A 19,575-nucleotide genomic window follows, 5' to 3' on the forward strand; every position below is an offset into this window, starting at 1 on the left:
AGTTTGTTATATACTGTATATAAATATATATAAATGGTTAGTGCAAAAATATAGGTTGGCTGATTAGTAAGTTTGCTGGTGACACAAAAATTGTGTCCACAGAGTTACAGATAGTGAGGAAGGTTGTCAAAGTATTCAGCAGGATATGGACCAGCTAGAAATATGGGCAGAGAAATGGCAGATGGAGTTTAATCCAGACAAGTTGAGGTGCTGCACTTTGGGAGGCTGAATGTAAGAGAAAAGTATACAGTAATTGGCAGGACCCTTCAGAGCACTGATAAACAAAGGGATCTTTGGGTGCAAGTCCATAGCTCCTTGAAAGTAGCAACACAAGTAGACAGGTGGTAAAGAAGGCATATGACATTTGTTGCCTTCATTGGTTGGAGTGTTGTGTATAAAAGTTAGGAAATCATGTTGCAGCTGTATAAATCTTTGGTTAGGCCACATTTGGAGTCCTGTATGCAGTTCTGGTCACCCCTTTACAGGAAGGATGTGGAGACTTTGGAGAGGGCGCAGGATGTTGCCTGTATTAGAGTATTGACTATAAGGAGAGGATTATTTGGTTTGTTTTCTCTGAAGCGCCAGTGGCTGAGGGATGACTAGTGTCCCCTGCATGGACTCTGCCTACACTTCTTACTGCCTCGGTAAAGCAGCCAACGTAATCAAGGACCCCACCCACCCTGGACATTCTGTCTTCTTCCCTGCCCCCCCCCCCCCCCCCCCATCAGGCAGAAGATATAAAAGCCTAAAAGCCATATACCACCAGGCTCAAGGATAGCTTCTATTCCACTGTTATCCACTGTTATAAGACTACTGAACGGACCTCTTGTACGATAAGATGGACTCTTAACCTCACAATCTATCTTGTCATAGCCTTGTATCTTATTGTCTGCCTGCACTACAGTTTCTCTGTAACTGTAATGCTATATTCTGCATTCTGTTATTGCTTTTCCCTTGTACTATGTACTGATATGATGGAATGATCTCTATGGATGGCACACAAAACAAAGGTTTTCATTGTACCTCAGTACATGTGACAATAATAAACCAATTTATTTACCAATTTACCTGAGAGAAGTTTATAACATTATGAGAGGCATGGATAGGGTAGAGAGTCTATTTCCCAGGGTAGAAATGTCAAATACCAGAGAACATAGCTTTAAAGTTAAAGTGGGAAAATTTAAGGGCAATGTATGGGGCAAGTTTTTTTTTACACAGACAGTAGTAGGTGCCTGGAACACACTGCCAGGGGTGGTGGTGGTGAAAGCAGGCACAATAGTGGCATTTAAGAAATATTTTGCCAAGCACATGAACATGAAGGGAATGAAGGTATATGGATCGTGTGCAGGCAAATGGTTTTGGTTTTATTTGGCATCATGGTCAGCACAAACATCATGGCTGAAGGGCCTGTTCCTATGCGGTACTCTTATATATCACTGTTTCACTGTTCAGGGATATAAATCCTGAAATTCCCAACCTGGCAATATCTTCACCACAAGGATTTCAGCAGTTGAAGAAGGTAGCTCACTCCCTTCTCCTTGTGTGAAATTTGGGATAGGCATTTTTTTTTAAATTCTCTCACTGAATGTGGTCATTCCATCAATACCTTCATCTAGTGAGAGAATAAGGAGGAAACTGCTGTGGGTGGGTCCCATCTGATTGGTAAATGATTCCTGCTGAAGGGCAAAATAAATTGGATTTGGCTGTTATGCTCCTGTGACCAAAGAGCTGCTGCTCCTCAGTGATTATCATCTCAACCGGATACCAATAAATAAATCAAAGGAACTGAATTCAGAAAGTCAAAGCCTATAGAAAAGGGATGGGAGAATAGTTTTCTCTTTTGAGTCTTTTTCCTCCTCCCTGAAACTATTTTCATAATGAGATGTAGTCCCTGTTACAATGGTTCATTACAAATGTTACCCTCATCAGCTGACCTTTCAAGAGGTACATTCATCAACTAGGACAGTAGTTGAGGGGACGATTTGGTTTATGAAGAAAATACCTTGCTACCTTCAAGATCAAATGGGATGTAAGCAAGTGTCTTACATTATGGTTGCTGTGCCTTGCTTTATTCTGGAATTCACAGGGTGCCATACATAGCTAATAGACCTGCTGCTTCATCTCCAGCAATCCAGGTTAGTCTTGACCTCTGGTGCTGTTTGCGGAGTTTGCACAATATCTCTGTGATGGTGTGGATTTCCTCCAGGTCTCTGGTTTCTTCCTACATTCCAAAGCGGTGCTGATTGGTAGGTTACTGACCACTATTAGTGTTGCATTAGGATTAGTTGAATGGGTACTTGATATTCAATGTGGACCTCGTGGGCCAAAGGGCCCATTTCCATACTGTATGACTCTATGACAAAAGAATGGTAGTCTCCAGTAAAGAAAGACTGGTTGAGGAATATGGGAACTAGCATCATGAATATTCTGACTCATAGCCAGAAATCTTTATGGATATTAAAGCATTCACATAATTAACTTCTATTACTGCATCTTCCTTGGCAGCCAGATCAGTAGTCTCTTCTGAGTTAATGTTAAGTGACATCTAAAAATTTCCGTTTGGATTTAACACAATTGGCCTCTTAAGTTTAACAGAAAGCTGTTGCATAACTCAGTCTTTCCCTGAGTTCAGAATAATGATTTAACTGAAACATCCAAAATGATAAAACAACTCACAAGGATAGACTGACAGAAATAAGGACCAACAGTGCAGTATTAATATTAGGACATTGAAGGGTAAATTGAAGCATGCCTTCCAGATGCAAAGGAAAGCAGGAATGTGTAATTTTCTTCCCAGAGACTATAGATGCTAGGACAAAATATGCTATACAGTTCTATGAATGAAACTTTTCATGAATAAGATTGATAGATTTTTGTTAGGTGGTGATATCAAGGAACTTCAAGAATCAAATGCAGCTAAGGGAGTTGAGGTACTGCTCAGCCATGATTTTATTGGATGGCAGAAGATGCTCATTACCTAATGATCTATTCCTGTTCCTTTCACCATAGGTTTATCTGCCTAAATGTGGTTAAGGCCTAGCTTCCAGTACAGCGTTGGTGGTGGAATGGGAGAAGACCAATGAAAATTCCATTCAAGAACTAGAAGAGTTTAAAACAAGTGTGAGAGACAAGTGTCTTGATGGCTGAAAGGTTTCCCTTGGGAAATGCAGCCAGGGCCAAAGCCATAGCAGCATGGGCGGTTCAACCGCAGAAGGTCAAGAGAGCAATTATTATCGGGTTTCTATAATTAGGGAAGCAGACAGGCATTTTTACGATTGCAGATGTGATTCCAGGATGGTATGTTGCCTTCCTGGTGCCGGAGTTAAGGATATCATGAATGTCTTTAACCCTGGCACCAGGCAATTCTCCAGAAAATTCAGGAGGGGATGGTGAACATAGAGAGGTGTGGTCCATGGTCCATATCTGTACCAAGGACGTGGGTAGAAAAAAGGATGAGGTCCTGCAGGCAGATTTTAAGGGGGAAGGAAAGAGATTAAGAAGCAGGATCTCAATGTTGGTAACGTTTGGGTTAATCACTGTGCAATATGTTAGCAAGTAGGAGGACAGTGCATGGCTGATGTGTAAGATTTTAGATTCCCAGGGCATTGAGACCAGTTCTGAAGAAGATGGGACATCCTGCATCACACCTCAAACCTGGGACCAATATCATCATGGGAGGGTTCACTAAAGCTTTGGGGGAGTCGTAGAGTTATATAGCATGGAAACAGGCCTTTTGCCCACTGTGTCCATGCTGGCCTATCTACACTAATCCCATATCCCAGAGTTTGTCTCCTGGCCTTCTTTGCCTTGTAGTTTCAGGTGCTCATCTAAATACTGAATAAATGTTGTGAGAGTACCTGCCTCCAGCAGCCCATCAGATAGTGGGTTCCAGATTTCAACCTCCTCAGATCCCCTTTAAACATCTAACCCATTACTCTAAACCTTTGGCCACCAGTTATGGATATCTCTGCTATGGGAAAAAGTTATCTTCTCTCTACTCTATCAATGCACTTTACAATTTTATAAGCTAATATCACAGATGGATGAGTCATACAGATAAATAAATTAAATTACCTGAAGTTGTAGAAATCATTATCGAGTCCAGAAGGCTACAACGTGGCCAACTGGAAGATGAGGTGCTATTCCTCAAGCTTGTGTTGGGCCTCAGTGTAACAGTACAGGAGGCCACGGCGCAATAAGTCAGAGTGGAAGTGGGATGAAGAATCAAAATGATAGGCAACAGGAGGTTCAGGGCTGCCCAGCATTTGGTGTCTCCAATGCAGAGGAGACCACATTGTGAACACCAAATAAAGTACACTAGATTAAAGAAATGCAAGTGAATTACTGCTTCACCTGGAAAGACTGTATAGGGAGAGGTTAGAAAGGCTGGGAATTTATTCCTTGAAGCGTAGGAGACTGAGGGGTGATCTGACAGAGGTGTATAAAATCATGAGGGCATAGATAGGGTCAATGCACTCAGTCTTTTTCCCAAGGTTGGGGAATCAAGAACTATAGAGGACATAGATTTAAGGTGAGAGGAGAAAGATTTAATAGGAACTTGAGGGCAACTTTTGTTTTACACACAGAGGGTAGTATGTATGTGGAATGAGCTGCCAGAGGAAGTGGTTGAGGCAGTTTCAATAACAACATTTAGAAGACAGTTGGACATGCACATTGACAGGAGAGGTTTAGAAGGTCATGGGCCAAACACTGGCAAATGGGACTAGCTTCGATGGGCACCTTGATCAGCATGGACCGGTTGAGCCAAAGAACCTGTTTTCATGCTGTATAACTCTATGACTGAGGTGAAAGGACAAGTATTGAATCACCTGTACTTGCAAGGGGAAGTGTCGTAAGAAAGGAGGTGGTTGGTGGGAATTGAAGAGCAGAAGAAAGAATTAATTTTTCCCATGTCAATACTTGATAAGAATGAACAAGCATTTTACTCACGTGATGTCAGCATTTGGATGAAGGCCAAACACCTGAGGAGTGTCAGTGATAGGTAGAGTCTGAATATACTCCAGATAGCTCTCGATGTTAGGACATATTGGAATAATATAATCCGTATAAAAACTGAATTTGGGATCAAACATCTTCTCACTGAACCACACCTACATATGAAGTAAATAAAGCTGTTACCTCAAGTCTACGTTGCCACAAAACATAGCTAAACTATGTTAATGAGGCTAATTCAGGTTACAGCAAAGCCAGAACTGCAAGAAGGTTCTTCAAAATTAACAAAGCAGAATAATTTGAAGGTCCATGAAAGGATAAAGTAGGACAACATTCTTACTATCAACATACTCTCTTAAAATTTGAAGGAAGGGACCACTTCAGGCAAAAGCATTCTGTTCACTGTTCTAAGCTTCATTCCCTTTCACTATTTTTATGCATTCAATTCTCTACAATACTTTCTGGGTAAGATGACAGCACTTGGCAAAAGTATTATTCTGGAAATGTTCTTTTTTGTCAAATGGTTCATCTTTTCCTTTAATAATATCTAACATAATGAAAGTTTCCATCTCAGTCTATTTAAGGAATTGGTATTCCAGTGCTGTCCCGTTAGATATGAGGAATGAAATCAATGCTTAAACCTCATGGTTTCCTAATTTGTATGAGTACCGTACTGGAAAAGTAACATGTGGATGGACACTTCAAACAGTACAAATACCAAGTGCAAAATTCTTTTTGAATGATCTCAAATGTAAACTGAATGCCTGTGAACTTTTGCAGTCATTTAAAAAGAATTGCACTGGAAGCTGGCTCTTTCATGAAACAGACCACAACTCTTCAATGAATAAATTACCATTGCGAGTTTCTGCTAATTGCACTCATTTTGGGTCTTCTTGGACACTCTAAAAATTAAGTTTGTTCTTTTGGAGCCAAGGACAGCATAATAGTGATGGTCAAGAAGCTTTAGAATTTCTTTTAATTTACTGTGAAATTAGCAACTGTATCTCAATCTAAGTATACTATTAAATCCATTCCCCAGTTTGAAGTTTTGCAAGTCAGGGCACAAGAAGTGTTCATTCAGATACATCTTAAATCTAATGAAGATTTCTACCTCCATCACCCTTTCTGGTAATATATTCCAGAGCATTATCTCCTTTTGAATGAAAAAAAATTCTTCATCTGCCTTCTAATCCATGAATTCTACCAAACATCTCAAATCTATATTCTCTCAAAGGGAAATATATCCTTCTTGCTCAGCCGCTGAAGCTTCCCCTAAATTTCTACACCTCCATTAAATTCTGGCTATGATGGTGGTGGAGAGGTTGTTAGCAGACTACTAACCCAGGAGGCCGAGCCTAACAAACCACAAATGTGAATTCAAATTCCATCATAGTGGTTGCAGAATTCAAATTCACCTAATAATCAAGATTTAAAACAAAAAATAGTCTTAGCAATGATGACTACAAAACTATTGGATGGTTGTAAAGTTAATGCCCTTTGGGGAAGGAAATCCCCCATCCTTACTCAGTTTGGTCTAAAGATCACTCCAGATTTGCAGTAAGTTTATCGACTCTGAGACTGGAGACACAAGAAACTGCAGATGCTAGACTCTGGAGCATGAAGTAAATTGCTAGAAATGGCATCTGTGGAGGCAAAGGGATGGTTGACGTTTTGGGGCAAGACCTCAGAGGGTAGAGAGAAGATAGCCAGTATATAGAAGTGAGAGAGAGGGGTGAGATAGAGGTTGGCATGTGATGGGTGGAATAACAAACAAGATGCTGGAGGAATGTGGTGACACATGTAGACAGGGTGTTGAAGGAGGCATTTGGCATGCTTGCTTTCATTGGTCAGGGCGTTTGGTACAGGAGTTGGGATGTCATGTTGCAACTGTACAAGTCATTGATGAAACGACACTTGGACTATTTTGTGCAGTTCCAGTCTCCCAGCCTAAGGAAGAATATCATTAACCTGGAAAGGGTGCAGAAAAGATTCATGAGAATGTTACCAGGACTGGAGAGTTTGAGTTATATGGATAAGCTGGGACTTTTTTTCCTTGGAGGATAGGAGACTGTGACTATCCACCTTATCTACACCCTCATAATTTTATATGCCTGCTATAGTCTTTTTCCCAGGGTAGGTGAGTCTAAGACGAGAGGACATAGATTTAATATGAGAGGGGAAAGATTTTAAAAGGGACCTGAGGGAAAACTTTTTCCAGAGGGTGCTGCATATATAGAATGAGCAGCCAGAGGAAGTAGTAGAGGTGGGTACAATTATGACATTTAAAAGACATTTGTATAGGTACGTAGATAAGAAAGGTTTAGAGGGACATGGGCCAAATGCAGGCAAATGGGACTAGCTCAGTTAGGCAACTTGGTTGGCATGGATGAGTTGGGCCAAAGGACCTGTTTCCATGTTGTATATTCTCTGACTAACCACAGCTGGGGAAGGGAATAGGAAAGGTGGACCAAGGGAGAAAAAAAGCTGGGTAGATATGTATGTGGGTGATGGGCAGATGGAACCAGGTGAGGGGGAGGGGTGGAATAATGAGTCTTGGTAATGAGAGGAAAGGATAGAAAAGGTGAACAAAGGGATAGAGAACCTGGGTGGACTATTGGGAGTGGGAAATACATGGTGTGGGTTACTGATCGACTCTGAACCACCTTTGGGCCAAGCCACTCAATTGTATCATCACCATGCAATGAATTAAAAAATAGATAAAACTGGTACTGACCTGGACACAGCAAAGTCATTTCCAGCCCAGTTGACCTTGCAAAATCCTCCTCACAAACATCTGGGAACTGGTGTCTATGTTGAAAGTGCTGTCCCAATGACTGGTCAAACAACAGCCTGACACAGTCATGCTCAGAATTGTACCTTACAATGTGCCTGATTCCTCCATCACAATTACAGTCTATGTCATATCCCACCGGGAGCACAGACTCACCAGACGTGGCATCACAGCGGTATACAAGCAAGACAAAATAGTCTTAAGGGTCCTCAACATCCATGAAGTCTTGTAGCATCAGGTCAAACATGGACGAGAAAACTGCCTCCTGATTACCACCTACTGACATTGATCAGCTAATGAATCAGTGCTCCTCTACATTGAACAACACTTGGAAGAAGCACTTAAAGGAGCAAAGGCACAGAATGTTTTCTGGAGGACTTCAATATCCGCAGTCCATCAAGTGTGGTTTAATAGGACAGAGACTGAATTGGCTCAGTCCTGAAGGACATAACTACTAGACTGGGTCTGTGGTAAGTATCCAGCGAACCAACAAAAGGTCTTAACCTTCTTGAATTCAGCATCATCAATCTACCTGTAAAAATACATCTGTCCATGACAGTACTGTCAAAAACATCTAGCTTGTACAGATAAAGCACATCGTCATATCAAAATCATGCTCTGAAATGTAATGTAGCAGTACAAAAATAACAAATGGAGCAGATTCAGAATTGATCTGGCAGCTCAGAAGAAGTGCTGTGAACTATCAGCAGCAGAGCAATGTACACCGCCACTATATGTATTCTCATTGCCCAGCATATCCCTCACTCTACCGTTAACATCACACCGGGATCAATATCATGTGTAGCTAAAAATCAGATGCCAACCTGGTGAATCTGCAACATGAGATTACATTTGCGCTAATCATCAAAAACAGCATATAATATACAGAACAAAGTGATTCCATAGGCAATTGATCATACCAAATTGCTGCAATTCTGCCACAGTCATAAATGGTGCTGGACAATTAAACAACTAATGGGAGGAGGAAGATCCAAAATCATCCCCATCCTCAGCAGTGGTGGAGCCAAGCATGTATGTGCTAAAGACAAGCTTTAAGCATTTGCAACCATCTTTAGCTGAAAGCACAGAGTGAATGATCCAACTTGGCTTCCCTCTAAGATCTTTACCAATCTTCAACTGATTCAATTTAACTCCATGCAATATCAAGAGACAGCTAAAAGTACCACATACAGCAAATGATTAGGGGAAAGACAACATCCCAGATGTTGTTTTGAAGAGCTGCACTCCATAACTAGCTGTACCACCAGCCAAACTGTTCCAGTAGTTACAACACTGCCATGTACCCGACACAGTGGAAAATTGCTTAGGTGTTGCCCATTCACAAAAAGCAGGAGCAATATAATCTGACTAATAACTGCCCAATCAGTCTACCCTCAATCATAACAAAGTGATGGAAGTTATGCTATCAATGATACATTCATTAATAACTTGATCACATGCCCAGCTTGGGTTTCTACTCAGCTCCGGAACTCATCATAGCCTCAATGCAAATATGAACCAAGGTTAGACGAGAGTGATGGCCCTTAATGTCAATGCTGCCTTGTTCTCTTAAGTGGAATTAATAATTTATAGCAAAGCTGAAATCAATGGGCATCAAGCTTAAAACACTCCAATGGTTGGAAAGGCATCTTGCACAAAGGAAAATAACAAAGCAATAGATTTGTGAGGTCAACTATCCCAGCCCCAGGACATTGCTGAAGGAGTTCCTCATATCATTTGCCTAGTGCCAACCATCTTTAATTGCTTCATCAATGACCTTCCTTCCATAATATGATCAGAAGTGAGGTGTTCACTGGTGAGTAATCAATGTTCAATTTCAATCACAGTTCCTTAGGAAATGAAGCAGCCCATGCCTGTGTAGAGCAAGGTCAATATTTAGGTCTGGGCTGATAAGTGGCACATATTGCTCTCACCACTAAAGTACCAGGCAACGACCATCTCCAACAAAAGAGAGTCTAGCTATCCAACCTTGATATTTAATAGCATTACCACTGCAGAGTCCTCCACTATCAACACCCTGAAGGTCACCATTGACCAGAAACTCAAATGGACCAACACATAAATATTATGGCTATGAAGGTAAGTCAGAAGCTGGGGATCTTGTAGTAACTGTCTCACCTCCTGACCCTTCATAGCCCTTCCACCTTCTACAATGCACAAGTTAGGAGTCTGATGGAATACTCTTCAGTTGTCCAGATAACTGCTTTAGTAGCAACAATCCAGGATAAAGCAGCATATTAGGTTCTAAGCTAAACATTCATTCCTTCCACCATCATTACATCATGGTTATAGTGTGTCCCATCTGCAAAATGCTATGCAGTCACTTGCCTAGGCTACTCTGGCATCACATCGAAACACATGACCTCTCCACCAAGAAGAACAAGGGCAGAGGACCCATGTCAACATCACAGGATCCCCTCTAAGTTGTACGACATTGTGACTTGTAAATACATCACTAATTATTCATCATTGCTGGGTCTAACTCCTGGAACTTTCTCTGCAAGAGCACTGTGGGAATATATTCACAAGATGGACTAGAGCAGTTCAAGCTGGAGGCACAGGGGATGGTTTTGCTTATGCTGCTCAGATCTTGAGAAATGAATAAATAAAAAAACAATCTTCTTTGCTCCAAAGGAACCAACCCCATTTTAGTCAATCTCTCCTCAGAACTAAAACTCTGGCAACAGCTTTACAAATCTCCTCTGCATCCTCTCTATGCCATCATGTTTTTGTTGCAATGTGGTGTTTAGGAATAGGATTACCTTGGTGAAGCAGTTAAGTAGTCGCTTATCATAGTCATCTGTAACACGTCCTCCATACTGAACTTCTCCGAGCATGTATCGTATGGTATTCCATGATACACCCTGAAGAAAATTAAAGAAAAACTCTCTCATTCAAGTGTACACTATCTCACTAAAACCAGAAATTAGAATTGGATGGGAAAGTAAATTTATAGAAGTGACAATCAAGATAAAGTTAAATGCAAAACAGCTTATATAGCAAATTACTATGCAATATATTCTATAATGGGCAGAATTTTCAAGCCTTCATAATCTTGGGCAAAGACTCATGGAAACAAGAGGATGTGGGAAGAACCTCCACAGAAGTTCCAGGCAGTATTTATGGAACTGAATACCATTCAGTAAAATATTTATAACATGTTTTTTTTCATGCTGGGGATACTCAAGAAATCAGGCACATCTGTGGAGAGAGAAATAGAGTTCTGATGAAAAGTAATGAAAAAACAAAAGACTGCAGCTTCAGAATTCTTAAATAGAAACAGTTCCAATGAAGGTCTGTCGACCCAAAAGCTTAATTCTACAGATGCTGCCTGACCTGGTGGGTTTTCTAGCACCTTCAGTGCTAACTGTTAATTGCTCCCAATCAAACTCACCAGCACAAATAAATAATCATTGCAAGTGTGGAGTTAATTTCTCTCATGTTTGTATTTTTCAGGTACATTTAAAATTTGTTAAATTTTAAATCATCTATTTTTATTTTCCTTTTAATCTTAATCCATCTTTCACTCTCTATTTTTCTTTATCTATACCTGGTGTGATGTTAAGTTCAGCCCTTTTAATTTACCACTTTAGTGTTTCTGTTATTTATTTCACAGTTAAGGATCCACTGCAGCTTTCCACACTCACTCAGGCTTGCATTCAGCATTTCCCTCATCGCCCAGTTATCAGCTCATACCTTCAGCAGTTCTGTACGCAAACAATTTTCCAGCAAAAGGGTTCAGGGAAAAGCTAAGATGTCCTCTCCATGAAAATTTGGCCCAATATTGTCATCTTTGGCGTATCACGCACATTGTAGTGTTCATTTTCAGAAAGTTGTGATTTCCCTAAATTCATTATCAACATTTTTGCAGATGCAAGGTTTGAACCTCACCTTCTTTTTGTCACAGTCGTCCAAGTGGTTCTGTATAAACTGGATACTGGCTGTGAAATCTGAGGAGTTAAACTCATATGGAATACACCAACCCAGTGGACCAAACTTCCGTCGTTCCTGACAATTGATAAGAAATAAAAACAAATTATTACTTTATCACCTAGTTTATTTGTTCTTGTAAGATCCAAAAGCAGATTGAACATGTATTTTTGAAAAACTATGTTTATTCCCAAAGTCTAGAGGTGACACATGGTTTATACAGATACTGCTTTCAGTAGTGGTTTATAATCACTTTCAGCAGTAACTCTGGATGGCACATTGAACTAGTAGAGCCACTGACTGCCAGAGCCAGAGAACCAGGTTCAATCCTCACCACAAATGCTGCCTTTATGGAGTTTGCACATTTTCCCTGTGTCCACGAGTATTTCCTCTGGGTGCTCCGATTTCCTCCCTAATTCCAAAGATATGCAGAGCAGTAGGTTGATTAGTCATTGTAAATTGCTCCTAGTGTGTAGGTGTGTGGTAGAATCTGGAGATAGTTGATGAGAATGTGGGGTGAATAAAATTGGGATTAATGTAAGGTTAGTGTAAATGGGTGGTTGATAGTTGGCATGAACTCGGTGGGTCAAAAGGCTTGTTTCTGTGCTATATGAGTCTATGACTCTATAATAGTGAGTGTTTCCTTCCAGTAAGACACCACAACAACTTAGTTATGCGGCACTTTTAATGTCATCAAGTGTCTCAAGCAATTCACCGGAATCTAATCAGACAAAAAATAATCCTGATCTAATGGTTAGGACAGGAGATACATTGTTTCTGAAATAAGAATGGGATAAAGGGTTGTTATTGCAGAAATTCAGTCTCCATGAAAGCAGTGATACATTTCCCAGATTTTAGTTTCCTTCAAATGATGTGGTAATATCAACAACTTGCATTCATATTGTATGTTTAATGATGCACTGCAACCACATTATCAAACAAAATTCAGTACTATGCTAAAAGACAGGATAAGAGGGCAGAAGCTTGGGGGAAAGAAAGCTATTGCAGCAATGGAAATGAGATCTGGGCAGGTGCAACCACCAGGATTAAGATGACAAAGTCAGAGGAAAGCAACACTCTTGGAGACAGGGAGCCATGAAGAGGATGATGAGGATTTTTAAGTTGAAATATATAACTTAATGTCCTGCTTGTTGGTTGCAAATGATCTAATGGTGACTGGGGACAGAGTCCAGGCTGGAGGGCCTGTTTCTACACTGGATTACTGACTCTATCATTCCTCTATTAATTAAATAGTACCAAAAACAATATTGTTAATTGGACAATCTTTGTCTGCACCCTATCACAGACATACCCCTGTTCTGTCCAACCTCCCCCTTTCTCACTTTTCCATTTGACCTCATTGACCTGAAACAATGGATCTGTTTCTCTCTCCACAAATACTGCCTGACATTCTGTGTGTTTCCAGCATTGTCAACCCATTCAAAATAAATAGTGAACGAAAGAACATAAGAAATAGAAGCAGGGGTAGGTCATTTGCTCCCTCTTCATCACTCCATCAATGAATAACCTCACAGCTAATCCTTCAGTTCAGTGCCACCTTCCTGCATTAACACCATATCCCTCAGTTAACATCTAAAAATCTATTGATCTGTGTCTTCAATATACTGAGCAACATAGCTACCCTGGCCCTACTGGGTTGAGAACTTCAAAAATTCACTACCCTCTGGGTGAAGAAACTTCTCATCTTTGTCCTTAATGACCAACCCCTTATTTTGAGACTGTCATCCCTGGTTCTAAGCACCCCAAAGAGGAGAAATGTTAACTCTGCATCTACTCTGTCTAGCCCCTTGAGACTTTTGTACAGGAAATCATTTTAACTGAGCACTGGCCGACTCTCTTGAATCTTGTCATTGATCCACCATCCTAGGAAACAATGTAGTGAATCTTCACTGTACCACCTCTATCACAAGTGTATCCTTCTTTAGGTAGGGGAACCAGACCTATGCACAATTTTCCAGTTATGATTTCACAAGGGCCCCACATAATTGGGGCAAGACAATTCTATTCTTGTATTCAAATCATTTTGTAATAAAGGCCAATGTACTGCCTGTCTTCCTAATTGCTTGCAGTATGTGACAGTTAATTTTCAGTGATTCACCTACAAGGATGCCCAGTCCCTCCAAGCACCAACACCTTTCAATCTCTCACCATTTAACTCTGCATTTTTGTATTTTCTACACAAGGCTATTATCTTTTTTTTTCTACATTATATTCCATCAGCCATATCCTCACCCTTTCACTTAACCCGTCTATACCCCCTGAAGCCTTTCCACCCCCTCCACTATCCCCTGCTGTTTGTCATGTATATTAACGATTTGGATGAGAATGTAGGTGGCATGATTAGTAAATTTGCGATGACATCAAAATTGGTGGTTGTCATGGACAGTGAAGAAAGTTGTCTAAGGTTACAACAGGATCTAGATCAACTGGGAAAGTGGATAAGGGAATGGCAGATGGTATTTAACTTATATGAGTACTTCCAGCATTTTCTGTTTTTATTTTTATATAATAGATAAATAATGCTTCCTTCAGGACCAATGACCTTAGACATTAGCAGCCTCTATTCTTGCAATTCCTATCAGTCTAGGTAAATTCCCAATTTATGAATTTGCATCCCACCTCCCTATCTTTGAAATCTGAATTACATCCAGTGTGGGTATAAAGTACCTTGAAAGATTTGAAAACAGGGATGTGGAACAAAATAGCCCATGTAGTGTTGCCAGTAGTTTTAGAATGTATTTGTGGCTGCCTTCTGTAGCAAGATGTCTGACTATTCTTTTCTTTTTCAATCTTTTTATTAGTTTTCAAATTAATACAGATTAATATATCAATGTTTATACATGTAATACAAAGAGATCAGGAGAACAATCATGACATGAATAATCATAAAGAACAATAGAGTGTAAAAAAAATCTGTAGATCCAATGATCTGTTAGTGAATGAATATAATATAAAAGAAAAAGATTTATTATAAAATATAAAAAAAAGAAAAAAAACCAAAACGATAAGAAAAATTATAAACAATATATCAAACCAAACTAAGCTAAAGAAAAAAAATACAAAAAAAAAACTGGACTAAGATTTCTCAATAGAAACAGAGCAATATTATGTCATCAACTCCGTTCCTCTAAATTGAAAGGTTGTTATAAGGGGATCTATATCATGAGAAAATATTGAATAAATGGACTCCAAACTTCCTCAAATTTAAGCGAAGGATCAACAGTACCACTCCTAATTTTTTCCAAGTTTAAACATGATATAGTTTGAGAGAACCATTGAAAAGTAGTAGGGGGTATTGGATCTTTCCATTTAAGCAAAATGGATCGTTTGGCCATTAATGTAACAAAGGCAATCATACGGTTAGCGGAGGCAGATAGATGGCCAGATTCTATCCTTGGTAAACCAAAAATTGCAGTGATAGGATAAGGTTGTAAATCAATCTTCATTACGTTTGAAATAATGTTAAAAATATCTTTCCAATATTTTTCCAAAAGAGGACAGGACCAAAACGTGTCAGAGAAGCCACATTCGATTTACATCTGTCACATATAGGATTTATATGTTGATAAAAACGAGCTAGCTTATCTTTTGACTTATGGGTCCTGTGAACTACCTTAAACTGTATCAAAGAATGCCTGGCACACATTGAAGATGTATTAACTAAATAAAGAATTTTCTTCCAAGTCTCTGTAGGTACAGATGTCTGGAGTTCACTTTCCCATTCATTCTTAATTTTGTCCAGTGGTTCTGAACGAATTTTCATAATTAAATCATAAATTATTGCTATCAAGCCCTTCTAACAAGGATTAAAACCAAAAATTTTTTCCGTAATTTCAGTTTTGTAAGGTGTGGGAAAAGAGGGTATAGTAGCTTTTAAAAAATTTCTAATTTGCAAATATCGAAAAAAGTGTGATCTAGGCAAATTGTATTTGTTAGACAATTGTTCAAAAGATGAAAAACAGTTATCAATGAATAAATCACGAAAACATACTATTCCTTCCTTTTCCATATGGAAAAAGCTGAGTCAACTCTAGATGGATAAAAGAAAAAATTAGATTGAATGGGACTTGTTAGATTAAATTTATTCAATCCAAATAATTTACGAAATTGAAACCGTATTAGTATTGTATGTTTAACAATTGGGTTAATCATATGTTTACTTAATTTGGTAAGTGCAAAAGGGAGTGGAGCTCCTAAAATAGAAACTAATGAAAATTCAAGTACTGATTGGGATTCAAGGTGTACCCATTTGGGGCATTGAGTTACATCTGAATCTTGTGTCCAAAAAATTAAATATCTAATATTGATTGCCCAATAATATAATCTAAAGTTAGGCAAGGCCATACCACCATCCTTCTTTAGTTTTTGTAAATATTTCTTACTTAGCCTTGGGTCTTTATTCTGTCAAATATATGAAAGAATTTTAGAATCAATAGTGTCAAAAAAAGATTTCGGAACAAAAGTTGGAATCGCTTGAAATAAATATAAAAATTTTGGTAAAATAGTCATCTTAACCGCATTAATTCGGCCTACCAATGATAGAGACAGTGGGGACCATTTAGTAAATAATTGTTTAACATGGTCAATTAAAGGCAGTAGATTAGCTTTAAATAAATCCTTATGTCTCTTAGTAATTTTAACACCTAAGTACATAAAATAGTCAGTTACCAATCTAAAAGGTAATTGGCTATAAATTGGAATTTGCATATTTAATGGAAAAAGTTCACTCTTATTAAAATTTAATCAATAGCCAGAAAAAACACTAAATTGATCTAATAGTGATAGTACTGCGGGGATAGATTCCTCCGGATTAGAAATATAAAGTAACAGGTCATCTGCATAAAGAGATATCTTATGAATCTTCTGTCCACGAATAATACCACATATATTTGAAGAATCCCGAAATGCAATAGCCAAAGGTTCTAAAGCAATATCAAATAATAAAGGGCTTAACGGGCAGCCTTGTCTAGTACCTCAAAAAAGCCTAAACGAAGGAGATCTTTGATTATTAGTAAGTATTGAAGCCATAGGTGCATAATAAATCATTTTAATCGCAGATATAAATTTAGGGCTAAAATTGAATTTTTGAAGTGTACTGCATAGATATTCCCATTCAACTCTGTCAAACGCCTTTTCAGCATCTAGTGAAACAACACATTTTGGAATTTGGGATGAAGGGGTATATATAATATTCATTAATCTCCTAATGTTAAAATGTAGATAACGATTCTGAATAAATCCTGTCTGGTCTTCAGAGATAATTTGTGGAAGAACCTTTTCCAATCTAAAGGCCAATTATTTTGGAAAATATTTTGGAATCTACATTTAATAAAGAAATAGGTCTATAAGATGCACAATCAGTGGGATCTTTATCCTTTTTAAGAATTAAAGTAATAGTTGCTTCATAGAAAGATTGTGGTAGTTTACCCACTGATAGGGCATCTTTAAAAATTTTGGCTAACCAGGGAACAAGATTATCAGAAAAGGATTTTAAAAATTCAGCTGTGTATCCGTCAGGGCCGGGTGCTTTACCCGAATTCATTGAAAATATTACTTTCTTTATTTCTTCCTCTGAAATGGGAGCATCTAATATAGAGCGTTCATTTAAAGATAACTGGGGAATCTTCAAATCTCTTAAAAATTCATGTATTAAAGTAAGATCCTCAGGGGATTCTGATTGGTATAAAGAAGAATAAAATTCTTGAAAGGATTTGTTAATTTGAACTTGATCTATCATGTAGGTACCATCCGGTTTACGAATTTTATTAATCTGACGTTTAGATATGGTAGCTTTTAATTGGTTGGCCAATAATTTACCAGATTTGTCACCATGTATATAAAATTGACTTTTGTTTTTTAGTAGTAGATTTTCAATTGAAGATGTTAATAATAAACTATGTTGTAGTTGCAGTTCTGTTCTCTTTTTAAAAAGCTCCAGATTAGGAGTAACAGAATATATTTTATCGATTTCTTTAATCTTGTCAGCTAATGTACATATTTCATTATTAGTTCATTTTTTCAATCCAGCGGAATATGAAATAATTTGACCACGGATGTATGCTTTAAACGTATCCCATATTATCCCACTGGAGATTTCTTCAGTAAAATTAGTTAAAAAGAAAAATGAAATCTGTTCTTTAATAAATTGGACGAAATCTAAGTCTTGTAATAGTGAAGGGTTAAATTGCCATTGTCTGACATCAGAGGATACATCTGGTAATTTAATTGATAATCTCAATGGTGCATGATCAGAAATGGCAATTGCATCGTATTTGCAGTCCGTAGTAAGTGGAGCTAATCTAGCATCAATAAAAAAAAATTAATCCTCGGATGTCTGATTATTCTGACAGAAACTGAGTCAGGTTGAGGGAATGCAGTTCAATTTCTGGGTCAGAAGGGGCCCACACAGATAACATCTTCAAACACTTACTTCTAACACGATTCCAGGAAGATCAGACCCTATGGATCTGCCCCATCCTGGTGCCCTAGGCTTTACCATCTGATGTGAAACTCTACTGAAATTTCATCTCTGTAACCAAGCACACCTACTATTGTTCCTTTGGTGCTGATTGGCAAATTCCTACCTCCCTTGTTTTTGTCTATTTGCCAGCTTGCTGTTGCTTCTTGCCAATTTTGGATGAGTAAGGCACATCAAATTCCTCAATCAGGCCAGCATTAAAGTTGCAATCGGGTCCATATCTACACATTTTTAATAGGGCCCCATTATGGGTCAGTGCCACATCACAGAGTATGGATTTAAATGAGGACGTCAGCAGATATAGAGTATCCACGTATTTTTTGTCAAGTGGACAGAGTTAACATCGCATGCTGAGTTTCACAAAATGAAGCCTCATGCCTCAGCGATGTGACAAATCACACCCAATGAATAAGTATAATTCTAGAATACATGATCACAGTTGGTTGTGGGCTCAATTACCTGGACAGTGGTGTGCAGGAAAGCGACTGCATACAGTAGTGGTTTCCACATGGGCAGGTTGGAATATTCTATTTGGTCTTGTGTGATCCCAGTAAATGTTCTTTTCAGTCCTGCACGCACTCCCTGAGGCGGTTCATTGGTGAACTTAATGGAAGTCTGTAATATAGGTAATAGAGATCACTGGCAATCCATTTGGTTTATAAATCAACAATTAGATTACAAATCAGTTGATATAATTAATGAGTGTGTAAATAGATAAAACAGATTTGGATCTAGGCGTTAAACTGGGATTAAACAGAAAATGCAAGAAATAATCACCAGGTTAGACAGCAACTGTGGAGAGGGAAACCATTTCAGGTTGATGACCTTTCATCATAACTAGGAAAGGCAAGAAATCAAAGATATTTAAGCTGCAAAAAGGAGGGATGAAGAGAACCAAGGGAAGGTCTGCGATGAGTTGGAGACTTAATGATACCTGTGGCAGTAATGGAGGCTGAGAGAGTCATAGAGTAATACAGCATGGAAGCAGGCCCTTCTGCCCAACTCATCCACGCTGACCAAGATGTCCATCTAAGCGAGTCCCATTTGTCTACGTTTGGCCCATATCCCTCCAAACCTTTCCAATCCAGGTACCTGTACAAGTGCCTTTTAAATTTTGTTGTAGTATTTGCCTCAACCACTTCTTCTGGCAGCTCATTCCACATACACAGTACCCTCTGTGTGAAGAACTTGCCCCTCTCACGTTAAACCTATGGCCTTGTTTTTGATTCCCTTTCCATATGAAGAAGACTGTGTGCATTCACCCTATCTTTGCCCCTCATGATTTTATACACCTCCATAAGGTCACCCCTGTCTCTTGAATGAATAAAATCGCAACCTGCTCAAACACTCTCCATAACTCAGTCCCTCGAGTCCCAGCAAC

General features: G+C 38.8%; 1 protein-coding gene across 1 annotated transcript in view; it reads right to left on the reverse strand.

Annotated features, from left to right (window-relative positions):
* The window catches only part of LOC127575527 (dynein axonemal heavy chain 8-like), a 282,606-nt gene that overhangs the window by 14,046 nt on the left and 248,985 nt on the right, over positions 1 to 19,575 (reverse strand). The window contains exons 82-85 of the mRNA XM_052025460.1: positions 18,654 to 18,809; positions 11,657 to 11,773; positions 10,528 to 10,629; positions 4,951 to 5,111 (exon numbers count right to left, since the gene is read on the reverse strand). Coding sequence (XP_051881420.1) covers positions 4,951 to 5,111; positions 10,528 to 10,629; positions 11,657 to 11,773; positions 18,654 to 18,809 — 536 coding nt within the window. The remainder of the gene's footprint in view (positions 1 to 4,950; positions 5,112 to 10,527; positions 10,630 to 11,656; positions 11,774 to 18,653; positions 18,810 to 19,575) is intronic.

Source organism: Pristis pectinata, chromosome 10, assembly GCF_009764475.1.
Source record: "Pristis pectinata isolate sPriPec2 chromosome 10, sPriPec2.1.pri, whole genome shotgun sequence".
NCBI lineage: Eukaryota > Metazoa > Chordata > Chondrichthyes > Rhinopristiformes > Pristidae > Pristis > Pristis pectinata.